Source organism: Lipotes vexillifer, unplaced genomic scaffold (genome assembly GCF_000442215.2).
Source record: "Lipotes vexillifer unplaced genomic scaffold, Lipotes_vexillifer_v1.1 scaffold543, whole genome shotgun sequence".
NCBI classification, from domain to species: domain Eukaryota; kingdom Metazoa; phylum Chordata; class Mammalia; order Artiodactyla; family Lipotidae; genus Lipotes; species Lipotes vexillifer.
This window is the reverse complement of record NW_006799055.1, coordinates 4,763,134-4,775,991: the sequence shown is the minus strand read 5'-3', so window position 1 is coordinate 4,775,991 and position 12,858 is coordinate 4,763,134. Positions and strand designations below refer to the sequence as shown.

General features: G+C 47.5%; 1 protein-coding gene across 1 annotated transcript in view; it reads right to left on the bottom strand.

Moving 5' to 3' along the window:
• MIPEP (mitochondrial intermediate peptidase) overlaps positions 1–12,858 on the bottom strand; it is a 133,463-nt gene that overhangs the window by 81,366 nt on the left and 39,239 nt on the right. Inside the window, exons 12-15 of the mRNA XM_007471468.1 lie at positions 11,889–12,033; positions 10,270–10,347; positions 7,949–8,153; positions 6,666–6,775 (exon numbers count right to left, since the gene is read on the bottom strand). Coding sequence (XP_007471530.1) covers positions 6,666–6,775; positions 7,949–8,153; positions 10,270–10,347; positions 11,889–12,033 — 538 coding nt within the window. The remainder of the gene's footprint in view (positions 1–6,665; positions 6,776–7,948; positions 8,154–10,269; positions 10,348–11,888; positions 12,034–12,858) is intronic.

Below are 12,858 nucleotides of genomic sequence, written 5' to 3'. Positions count from 1 at the left end.
TTTCTGAAAAACAAATAAAAAAGATGTGCCCTATCAGATGTCAAGACTTATTACAAAGCTGTAGTGATGCAGACAGCACGGCACTGGTATCAGGTCAGACAGAACAACGGAATGAGAGGGACCCCAGAGCAGATGAGTGCACACAGGTGGGCACTGGGCACCCGCCCCCCAGGTCACTGGACGGAGAGTGCGCGGTGCTCAGACAACTGGTCATCCACCAGGAAGAAGGGAAACTGCATTTCCACTTCACACCACACACAAAGAGGAGTTCCAACCTGATTAAAGACCTAAAGATAAGGGAAAGACACTAAAACTTTCAGGAAAAAACAGAAGAATCTCTTTATGACTTCTAGGGAAACAAAGGCTTTTAAAAATAGGATATTTAAAGCATTAACTAGGACAAAAAGCCCGCTGGATTCAACAAAATTAAAATGAAGTTCAATCCATCAAAAGACACCATAAAGAAAGTGAAAAGACAAGCTGTAAACTGAGAGCAGACATACAGCTGACAAAGGATGATTATTCCAACATGTCAAGAAATCTGCGAAATCAAGAGAGAAAGGCAAACGTCACACAGGAAAATGAGAAGAGAAACAGGCGTGCGAGAGAAAACAAAGATGAACAATGAAAACATAAAAAGAAGTTCAACCCAGACGTACTCGGGGAGTCCTGCTGGTAGTGAAGGTCCTCACAGCATTCCATTTCACAACCACAAAACTGGCAAAATTAAAACTTCTGGCAGCATGAGGATGAGGTGCGAGGGGAACCACTGCCGAAAAGGGTCATAAATATGAACGTTCTGGACGGCAGCCTGGAGAGGGAAGTGGGTCGGAGGAAGACAAACTCCGCGTGATCTCATTTATGTGTGGAATCTTAAGGAAAAAAAAAACAAAAACTGAACAGACTGGTGGTTGCCAGAGGTGGCGGGTAAAATGTACCAACGTCCAGTTATAAGGTGGAAAAGTCTGGGGATGTCACGTACAGCATGGTGACCACAGTTAACACTACTATATTGTGTGTCTGCAAGCTGCTAAAAGAGTATATCTTAAAAGTTCTCTTCACAAGAAAAAAATCGTAACTATTTGAGGTGATGGATGTTAACTAAAATTATTGTGATCACAATATGTACACATATCAAATTATATACCTGAAACTAATACAATATGTCAAACATATCTCAATTAAAAAAAAAAAACATGGCATTTCCTCATAAAGTTGAAGACGCACACACCTTACAAACCCAGCAATTCCAATCATGCACATGAATATGAGGAGAAAAATTTAAAAAATGTTCACAGCAGATACAGATGAACTAGTAAAAACCTGGAAGAACCCATTTCAATGACAGAATGAGTACATAAATTACAGAATATTATGCTGAACTGAAAGTAAATATACTGCATCTATGTGCAACACTGATGATTCTTCGGCATACCAAGATTATAAAAAGAATCACAGAAGGTTAGAAACCGTATAATACCATATTTTTTTAAAACTCAAATACAAAACTGAACACTATGTTGCTGAGGAATAAATAACTTACGTGTAAAAACTATTTTTAATCAAAAAACTAATAGGAATTCAAGACTGTCCTTACCTCCAGAGAGGAGCATTTGGTAACACTTTACTTTTTAAGTTGGGTGCTGGTTTCCTAGATGTGCATTCTACAATATGATTTTGCAACATTAAGCATTAAATAAAAACATACTACTTTCAGAGGCATCTCCTTTCCAATCATGTTTGAGAATAATCTACTGAGCTGAAATCAGCTTTATTTGATTCCCAGCCACTGTTCCCGGTAATGCTGTTTTCTGGAATGATGACACAGCAGACACATTTTCTTCCTCTGCATGGTATCCTTCAAATAGGAGGACAGACTGCAGCTCCTTTTTCTGGTCTAAAAGCATATTCTTACAACATTCCTAAGAGGAAGGGGCTCCCAACTTTACATGATGTGGCAGCCTCTTCTCAGGGTGCTTTCTGGATCACCGATGTCACTGTCATCCCACAAGAAACAAGAGTCCCCGTAGCCTGCAACGCCCTGGGCTTGGCAGCCCTGCCGCATGCGGTGCGCTGAGGGCAGAGGCGTGCTGGCGAGGAGGGGGGACAAGGCAGGAGGAGACAGGGCTGGAAACTGAGGACTGAGGACAAAGGGGACGGACGAGGCAGACCCTGCGAGGGGAGACGGCGTATATTTCTTCCTGGGATCCAGAAAGAAATACACATGTGGTCTTCATCCCTGGTTCCTGGCACAGGGCTTCTAAACCCCTGGAACTTCCTGAGGGGAGGGGTGAGAGAAGCGTCTTTGTCACTCGTCAGGCCCCTTTCAACCGCACAGGAGTTTATGCTGCGTGATGACCAGACTGCAGCCGTGACGCAAGCTGCTCCTTCCTGAGCAGTACTGAATCTCGGGCTAGCACGATTCTAAGCCCTGGCCTCAAGAGAACGGGACCAACACTGTTTCTCATAACAGTCTGTAGCCCCCAGCGCAGGAGTCTCGTGAGCAGACTGTGTGAACAAGACAGCACCTGAGGAGAGACCACGAGGAGTGCGCAAGGCTGCGCGCAGCAGGGGCAGCGACAACTCTGGCCTCGACGATCCACTGAGATCACTTCCCTTTTCCCTTGAAAAACCTTCCTGGTTGAGCGGAATCTTCAGAACTGGTTCTGGGACACGAGTCCACCTTCTCCCCAGGTCGCCGGCCTCTTGAATAAAGCAAACTTTCTGCTCCTACCAGCACCTGTCTCTTAAGTATTGGCTTTTTGAGCAGTGAGGAGCCAAACCCGAGTCTGGTAACAACGGTAGCTGAAAGGTGGAAGCGACCCAAGTGTCCATCAATGGATGAAAGGCTGAACAAAATGTGGTCCATCCACACACAGAAAATCACTCAGCCTTAGAAAGAAATTCTGACATAGGCTACACCTGGATGAACCTTAAAAACATTATGCTAAATGAAACAAACCAGCCACAAAAGCATAAATACTGTATCATTCCACTTATATGAGGTCTCTAGAACAGTGAAATTCATGGAAACAGAGCAGAGTGCTGGCTAACGGGCTGGGGGAGGGGAAATGAGGCTCTCGTGTCTAAGGGGGACAGAGGGCCAGGTGTGCAGGATGAATAGCGTTCTGGGGATGGCGGTGGTGAGGGAAGCAGAGCAACGACAATGCACTTAACACCCCTGAACAGTCACTGAAACACGGTTAGGCTGGCACGCTGTACGTAATATGTATTTTACCACGACTAGAAAAGGAGCTGCGTGTGAAAATGTTCAGAGGAGGACAAAGCCTGTGCTTCCAGAAGTGTGGAACCGCTGGAAGCAACTGGAAGGGTTAGGCTGAAGGCCAGAACCAACGAGCATGGAGAAGAAAGACAACACCCCCATTCCTCAGATCTCACAGGTCCTGTGACGCAGCCTAAGGTCGACCGAGGTTTGGGAGGAACTCCCCGAGACCGCTGAGTCACATCAAGTTCATCACGTCTAAAAACCTGGATGTTTCCACGGGAGCTGCTACCAAGTCTGTATTTCTGCTACACTTGTGCTACTGAGTTTAGGATTGATTTACAACTAATTCTGCTTCAGCTCTGATGCTGTAGCTTTGTCAGGACAGTTTGAACCTCGAATGAGCACCTCTGGTATTTGTTTCCTGACAGCTGTATGGCACCTGCAGATCTGAGAGGCAAACTCCTAATTCTGTGACCACAAGGCATCCAGTGGCTCTGGGATGCTCAGGTTCAGATAAAATACTTCTAGGTGTTAATAAGTCACCAATAAGGCGGACAGCTCTCTGGAATAGACCACGTGACGGGGAGAAATTCCTTCCCTGATGTGCAGCAGGACAAAATGAAGCAGAAAGACGCACCCTGCTGTTCCTCTTTAACGTTATTTCTTTACAGAGAGTTAGATTTGAGGGAATTAGCTCCTGCCCTTAGGCTAGGACTGCCCTTAAAGTGAAAGCATCCAGCCAGTTGGTGTTTAATCACCGACAAGAAGAGGCCAGTGAGTCCTCTGCGAGGCTCGAGGTGCCCCGTGCCTCTGGCGCCCTCTCCAGACTCCACAGGTCCCACCGAGCACTGGTTCCTGCTTTGGAGGCTGTGTCTGCAATCCCTTCGGCCCACTGGACGTGCCTTCTGAGTCCGAAATGGGAACTAATCCACAGCAGCTTGCTGCTCGCTGCCGATCTCATCTCGTCTGAAGTGCAGTTTTGGACTTAATATTCTTTTCTTGAAATGATCTTGTTCAAAAATGGTTCTTCTAACTGAAGAATTCAGTCGTAAAACAGGAATTGTCTTTTTCTGGGGACATTACACCACCCTTCAAGCAGTGGTTCTAGCCCTTCCTGGCTTTTCTCATTGCTCTGGAAACAGACAACAATATTTTTAAACTGACCTCAGTGTCGTGGTGCATTTCAGCCCAGCACTTAGGTCTGACGCCGACAGGGTCTCGCCACCGTTCCGCAGGCGCCCCGCTCCGCGCGTCCTCGGGAACCGGAGCCCCCAGGCAGCTCCTCTCACGGGCCGCTTCTAACCTCCCCACCACTCGGCCCCACACGCCCGCGTGTCCACTTGACTCTGGGTTTCAGGCTAGCGCCGCGAGCGGCCGCGTGGGCAGCAACGCTGTGCAGCGGACATCCAAGGCGAGACCCATCCTCCTTCCTCAGACGTGGCACTCCTCCTGGCCTCCCTGCTCTCAGACCCTCCCCGCCATCTGACCAGCCGCAGGCCCTTCCCGCCAAGCCTCCGACGGCTGCTCCCCTCCCGGCCCTGCTGCCAGCACCTTGGCTCTGGCCCTCGTCACCGCTGACCGCAGCAAAGGACGGACGAGCCCTTGGGTCCAAAGGTGGACTCCAGGGAGGCTGCTGGCTGGAGGTTAATGAGAAGGGGGGCTGGGGCAGAGTCACAGAAGGGACTCGGCCCCGAGGGGAAGCCCAGGACACAGGAGAATCTCCCTTGTCACCAGGTGGGCGAGCAGAGGGGCCGGGACTCCCGGGGTGTGGGAAGGCGGGGGCAGAGACAGATGGGGTGCAGGTTCTGAACATGAGGACATTCCCGCGTTCGTCCCTGTCCGTCCCCCTACCCCCCCCCTCGCTGACCCTGCCACACGCGCTGTCCTGCCTGTCTCGGGATCTCTGAGCCCTGGGGACTATCCCTCGGCTAAAGTCACCTTGCCCTCAGCCCTGCTCTGCACCCCGAGACGCCAGGCCACGAGTGCAGGGATGCTGTCACACTTACTCCCGGCTGCTTCTCAGGTGCTGAGAATGGAGCCCATTTCCTGACGGAAGGACTCACCTATGGCCTCAGTGTGTCCTCAGTAAACGTCCTGTAATGAGACGGATGAGGCCTGCTGCGAGCGCACCGGCAAGTTGCCACCCGACGTACTTTTTCACGACCTGGTTCCTCCAGGAGCTCCTGGTGAAGCCCGTCCCGAGGCCCCAGCAGAGGGCCAGCTCCCCACGAGCCTGCGCCCTGTGCCCGAACACGTCCATGCCCCCGAGGACGGGAACGGGGCGGTTACGGGAGCAGCAGCCGCGTCAGGCCATCCTCCTTCCCAGACCCCGAAGCGTGGAGCTGGGAGAACTAGGCCACTGCCTGATGGGCTACGTGCTTCTACGTCGCTGGCTAAGGTGACATAATCCCCAGAGCAGCTCTGCACATTGATGGGCAGGGAGCTGACTGGATCACAGATATTTCAATTCTGTCCTCTTAACCACAGAAACAGATTATGATGGAGACTAACTCAGATTAGTTCTCCAGGAACTCATCCATTATTCTACAGTTGACAGTAGTGGTTAAAATCAAGTCCAAAAAATAGAAATCGCCAATTCACATTACGCATCCAGAGATACAACCGGAAAGAGAGTCACAAATAAAGGTGGGGTTTGGCCCTTCTTTTTCTGATTCCATTCAGTCCTTCCTTTAATTTCTTTTAGTGCTTTTTTTGTGTTAGGCACAATTCTAAATGCTGAAGATTCAAAGATGAATATAATTGTACACAGGCACTCAGGGAGGTACAGTTTAAGGCGGAAAAACACTACCTAATGTAACAGTGTATCACCAAAATTCTGAGAGAAGAATACATTTTCCATGGGACACGCAGACAGTAAACATACAATGTTGACAGTTAGATTAGAGCTAACTTACCGTAAAGTATCGCTCACTTAATCCTACTTTACAGAACTTAAAAACCTTTAACGTTACAAGGCACTATTTAAACCTAAACCTCAAAATTAAGGAATTTTCAGACTTGGCATCACGTAGATGCTACCTAAACACATCGGGGAAACATGGCATCATAGTTTACCAAACAACACACACATTCAGACCGAGAGAATATTCAGAAGCATAAAGGGTAGAGGAAAGAGCAAAGGCTTTTCTGAGGTGAGACAGGCTTTGAGGCTTGTTTCCCCCTCTGGAAACAGGACACAGCGCCTTCCTCAGGGGGCGGCTCTGAGGACTAGACGGGACGTTACTGGGCATACAATAAAGGGCAGCTACTTGTTGCCCACACATGACTGTAGCTACAGCTGAAGAAAGGGAATCAGGAAACGGCAGGATTCTGGTTCGGAGAAGGTTCTGAAAAAGCAGTAAGAGTTACCGCTACCCCGCAGGTCACAAAAGCCACCCCCACGCCCCAGAGGACCGTACAGAAAGTCAACGCTCCCTACCTGCCCCGTCTGATAATGTCGGGCAAACTGGTGAACCACTCGGTAATCATTTGCAAAGTACTCCATCAGAATAGAAGGGACCTCGGCAAAGTCAGTGGGGCACCTGGTCCCTAAAATGGGGGAGAAAGAAAAAAGTTGGCATGAATCACATCAACACGTTCATCCTACTACAAACACTCTTAAAATTTTTTATTTGTACTTCTGATGAACTATGATAATCTTTAATTCATTAAGTCAATATTTTACTTCTATAAAATTATTGCACATATTTACAGAAAAGTTTGTAGTAATCTCTTATTTTCCCACGTATCAGAAGTAAAACAAAATATTTGCACCGCTGGATAGAACACCTTGTAAAGCAACGGCTCACACCCTCTACAAACAAAACTGTCTTCAGCTATGCTGGGCTATACCTGAAACACAAATTACAACATTCTTGCTTAATTAACACAGCAATTGAACTTAATTCATGAATTCCATCACCAAGTGCCCGTATCCTTCATTTGTTTTAAAAGTACTTTATCTACTGATTGCTTCTGGTAACAAGGTCAATCCTCAATACAGAAAAGCAACATTTCAAACTCAAAATTATTTAAAGAACAAATCCTGTAAGCAAGACTTGGTGACACTTTATGATTCTGTCCGGCCCATCTACCGCAGTCTTTTCAAATACCTCCCTCCTCCCCCAAAATACTGTGTGTAAAGTTAGTTACTAAATACTGAAGACCAACAGTTGCCCAGGTGGTCTAAGGCAGACTGACCCTGTCTGATCGCAAGCTTAAGACTCAGAGAGGATAAGCAGGAGGGAAGCCTGGGGCGTCACCGGACACAGCAACCCGTCAGCAGGGGGACCACAGCTTTACGCAGGGGAAAGCAGAGGAGAAATACAAAGCACCTGGTCATACCTTTTCAACATGCCTTGAGGTTTTCTAACTGGTTTTGGGTAAAAAGAGGCAACAGTTCATTCACTTATTCACTTGCTAAGTCTGTGCTCCTGGCTAAGGAGATACGCTTATTCATACACACGGCCACAGACTGAAATTCCACATAATATAGGACAAAATGTAAAATGGTACAAACTGAAAAGATAGGCAACTGAGACATTCCTTGGTGAGAACTGTTGTCAAGGATGGAAAAAAAATGTAACTAAGATCGGGTAGCATCACAGTTGGAAGGACAAGATGACGCCATCTGCGATAAATGACCACAGATTTTCTAAATGAAAAGCTTTTTCCAATTTAAGATGAAATGTACACGTTTAAAGTCCCCTCTTCTTGGCTCACCAGTGACGTGCTGATAACGAGTCCGTCCCAGCATTGAATGCATGGCATGTCCCATTTCATGGAAAAGATTTTCCATCATCCCAGGAGTTAATAATGTTGGCAAAGTCTTTGAGGAATGGGGAAGGTTCAGCATCAGAACGACAACTGGGAGCTGATAGGCCCCGTCTTCCTTTAATCGGCCCCCACGGATGGTGAAATGGCAGTCCTTTAAGAAAACACGACAAGTGAAGAGAGGCTGAGGTCAGCTGAAGGGTAATATAAAGCTGTATCAAAATGTATGAGTACAAACTTTACCTTAATTCCATTCTTCTATTAATTTAGTTGCAGACACTTTTATCCCAATGCTTTTTATTTTGCTAACATATTAATGTTTTTAAAACACCAATAATACATTGAGCTTGTGCTGATGAACTCATTCCTTCACTCCAAAAGTATGTGTTGAGTGATGCTATACCAGATACCGGAGACAGAGTCACCACTGAGCTCAGCCCTACGCCCTCAAGGTGCTCACGGCAGGCAGGAAGGGACAGCCGTGGACCGCAGGGGGCACTGATGTTAATGGAGCCCCTTCTGTGTCAGGCGATGAACCAGGAGACACTTTCCACACCACCATCTCCATCACTTGGAGGTGACGAGCTCTCAACTGTCACAAAGCAAGGAACCTGGAGTATCTTTCTCGGTTCGCATACACTTCATCACTTACTCTTCACAATGAGTCTATGAGGCAAGTATTTCATTTTTCAGATGAGAAAACAAACTGAGCCTTGGAAACACTAAGTCACGTGTCCAAGGGCACACAGCTAGGGCTGCGGCATCTCAAATCTGAACCACCCAGGCTGGCAACTAGGAGCCGGGCCTCAGATCACTAACCCAGATTCTCCAGCCTTTCAAGCAGAGAGAAGGAACAGAGGATGCAGAGGTCAACGACCCAGACCCTGGTCCCACTGTCCAGATCTACCAGCCAAACCACCTTGGAAACTGGTTCACCTCCACCAGACTCACCTCCACCCTGTCAAACGCCAGAGCAGCTGCCCAGATTCATAAGCTCATGTCTGCTAAAATTGCTTTGGAAACTGTGAAATCACTATTTAAATATAAGGTACCATTATTTCTGTTGGAACTTAATAACCCGAATTCTTGACAATTCCAATCAAACTGCCCAAAACTGCTTGAAGCTGATCGACCAGGAAACCTGGTTTGCAGCTTGAGGAACTGAACCTCACTTTTCTGCATAAGGAGTGAACTGGTGGTTGATAGGGTCTCCACAGGGACACATCTTGTGCCATTTGAAACTAGGTCCATGTCAAGTATGGAAAGTGGCTGAGAGCTGGGGCTCTAGTCAGGAAGTTTGGGTTCAAATCCTAGTGCTTCTAACTGTGTGACTCTGGGCAAGTAGTAACCTTACCTCTCTGACATCAGCTTCCTCATAATGTCAGTGTCCAGTTCAAAAGGCTGACGTGAACTTTCAAAGATGTGACATGAAAAAGGACCCAGAGCACTGGTGGGCCCACAGAAGGGCTGGTAAAATGTCAGCTATCATTATTACTATCGTTACCATGACCCAGATAAAAATGACAGATACAGATCTATGTAATTACCTTCATAAGTTTTATTAGCTTTAAATTCTACCCTAATTTCAAATTTATATATTTAGCCACCATCAGTAATGCCTTTTTTTTTTTTAAAGATGTTTTTGATGTGGACCATTTTTAAAGTCTTTACGGAATTTGTTAACAATAGTGCTTCTGTTTTATGTTTTGGTTTTTTGGCCACAAGGCATGTGGGATCTTAGCTCCCCAAACAGGGATCGAACTCGCAACCCCTGCATTGGAAGGCGAAGTCTTAACCACTGGACCGCCAGGGAAGTCCCCAGTGATGCCTTTTAAATATTAGGAACTACAAAAGTGAGGTATAAAGTTCACATCAAGGGCTTCCCTGGTGGCGCAGTGGTTGAGAGTCCACCTGCCGATGCAGGGGACACGGGTTCGTGCCCCGGTCCGGGAAGATCCCACACGCCGCGGAGCGGCTGGGCCCGTGAGCCATGGCCGCTGAGCCTGCACGTCCGGAGCCTGTGCTCCGCAACGGGAGAGGCCACAGCAGTGAGAGGCCCGCGTTCCGCAAAAAAAAAAAAAAAATTCAGGTAAAAAATGACCACAGATGGGGTTTCTTCAAAGAAGAGAGAGAAGCAGACATGAAGAAAAGGGTTTAGCTTTAAACAAGAAGCGTTCCCCAAAAAAAAAAAAAAAAAAAAAAAAAGTTCACATCGATACAAATTAACTGCTGATTACTTTAGAGAGACCGTTTTGTAAACAAAGCATCACCTGGTGAGGTTTGTCTGCTCGCTGAAAAAAATCACAGTAAATGTACCCCAACAGTCCTTCAGATTCATGAACCACGGCCTAGGGGGAAAAAAAAATGGATTTAGTGGGGAATGAGGCCTTTAGAAACTCTAGAAGAAGAAACACATTCCTGGCGCAAGAACTTGTTCACAAAACACCCAGAGCCACAAATACAGACGTTTCATTACTTCCTACGTCCCATGTGACCTCGAGGTGGCTTCCACTTTGCCCTCAACCTCTTCTCCTGCATCTCCAGGACAGCTATGATTTGGGAGTTCTGTCGGAAGAGGACACCCTCCCCCGCAAGCCCTGCATCCTGACTGGCAGTCCCCAGCGATGCGGCTCTGCCACTGGGCCCACACCACCCACAAGAGGTGGGAAGCGGTGCCGACTGGACCATTTTAGCAACAAAATTATAGCTCCTCCAATCTTAGGATGTAAGGATACGTGAGCACGCCAACTATAACCCTGGGATACGGGAACAATACGCAGTGTCTGCCTTCAGCTGAAGAGCAGTAAGTAAATACCACCACTGACATGCTTCTCCCAAATCAGGCTTCCAAGAGGCCCAGCTCGCAGGAGAGATGGTCTCCATCTTTGCACAACCTGGGGTCTCTGCCATAAAGAACAGCAACCTTATGCTTTAGGGCTTCCTGCAAGCATATGTTCATTACTCCAGCAAGCGTCTACCAAGCATCTACCTGGTGTCAGGGACTACTCAAGGCATCTGGGGAACGGCCATGAGCAAAGCCACAAGGGGCTCCCTCCTGAGCTGGGGAAGCTCTTCATCGCCCACATCATGCCCTTTCACTCTTTTCACGGTGCGTCTGCACATTACCCCCCGCTGTCATTTTGTGAAGCGCACAGAAGGATGCCCAGTGACAACCACGCTCCCCGCTGACCTCCCGACTCCACCACCACCTGGTCTACGATCACGAAGCGCAGCCAAGAGGCCACAAGACAGTTCATGTTTCTCGTGAACCGTGCGCTAAGCACGTGAGCCAAGAGTAAAACAAGAGAACACCACCACCTCAGGGCCCATAAAGCCTCAAAATCTTATCAGGAAAAAACAACGATAGTCGCAGCTCACATGAAGCGGACCCTGACAGAAGGGTGGATCCCAGGCTCGGAGTGACTGTCCAAGGAGTCTCACCAAGATCACAGGCCGCAGGCTAGCATCTGGCGCGAACGTGAGCCCACGGGCGGGCGGGAAGGGGTGGGAGGTGCCTAAGGGAGCTGGAATTAACAGATGCGACACCTGGCACAGCGGGGACGTGAAGGGCAATGACAAACGCTCGTTTAACCAGGGTTTGTCGACATAAAAGACTCAACCTTCTATCAACTTCCTTAAAAACAAATTTTTTTCCAGAGAAATAACTCTGCTGTTAAATGTTTACATTAATTTCAGGCAACAACTGATGTTTAGAGAAAAGTGTTTCTTTCGTAGCATCCAACATCAGAAGTGGCGATTTGGATCTTTCATCGAGCAAAGACAAACGCCATCGGGGCAAAGCTAAGTTGAGATGAAACCGCTGTTAATTCAGTACCAAACCCGGGAGACAAGGAACACTTGTCGTCTTCAGTCCAACCGGGCCGCTTACCAGCTTCCGAACATCCTCACACCACACCTCTCCCTCTGCAGGCTGCTCCACACACAGCGAGATCCCTAACAGCCTGTTAAACAAGGTGCTCAGGCCTTCCATGCACGCTCCCAGGGAGAAGTACGGGCAGTATGAGCTGGGCTCGCTGTCGCACCTACAGAAGAAAAGCAGCTCAGTCACAGCTCCGTTTGCTTCAGTTTCTTGAGGTAAACTCAGCTAACTTTTCATTGACAATTTACGAGCCAAGAAAGGACTGAAAACCTATGGTAGGTTTCTATCTTCTGAGGGACTTTCAGACTCAGTCTTCAGAAGAACAGTAGTCTGATTATAACTGTAGTAAGAGTAATACCAGTTGAAACTATAGTGGTAAAACTCACTCTATGAAATGTGTATGATTCTAAAAAGAATGTCACACGTCACGTCCGGTAAAATATTTGTTAATGGAAAAAGCTCCGAAGCTCTGTCATATAAACAATCAGATCTTAATTTATCTTTCTGTTACATATCTTAAATGAAGGATAATATTCTCGTAATATTAATCATTCTTCACCCCAAAACAACTTTTTTATGTTTTTTATTCCAACATAAACCAAAATACACCCAGAATGCGTGAGGTGAATGTTTCTGAATCACTACGCCAGGCCAAACCTTATAACCATAGCCAGAAAGAAGAGATCTAGAATGATAGTAGGTACTGAATCTATTTCTACTTCCTGGGATTAACCAAATATGTACAAACTTACGCTTCTTACTAACTGGGGGACCGGATTTACTGAGTGAGTATGAACTGCACCACAAGTGAGATTTCGGTACAGAATCCACCAACTTACACCTTCCCTGGTGGCGCAGTGGTTGAGAGTCCGCCTGCCGATGCAGGGGACGCGGGTTCGTGCCCCGGTCCGGGAAGATCCCACGTGCCGCGGAGCGGCTGGGCCCGTGAGCCATGGCCGCTGAGCCTGCGCGTCCGGAG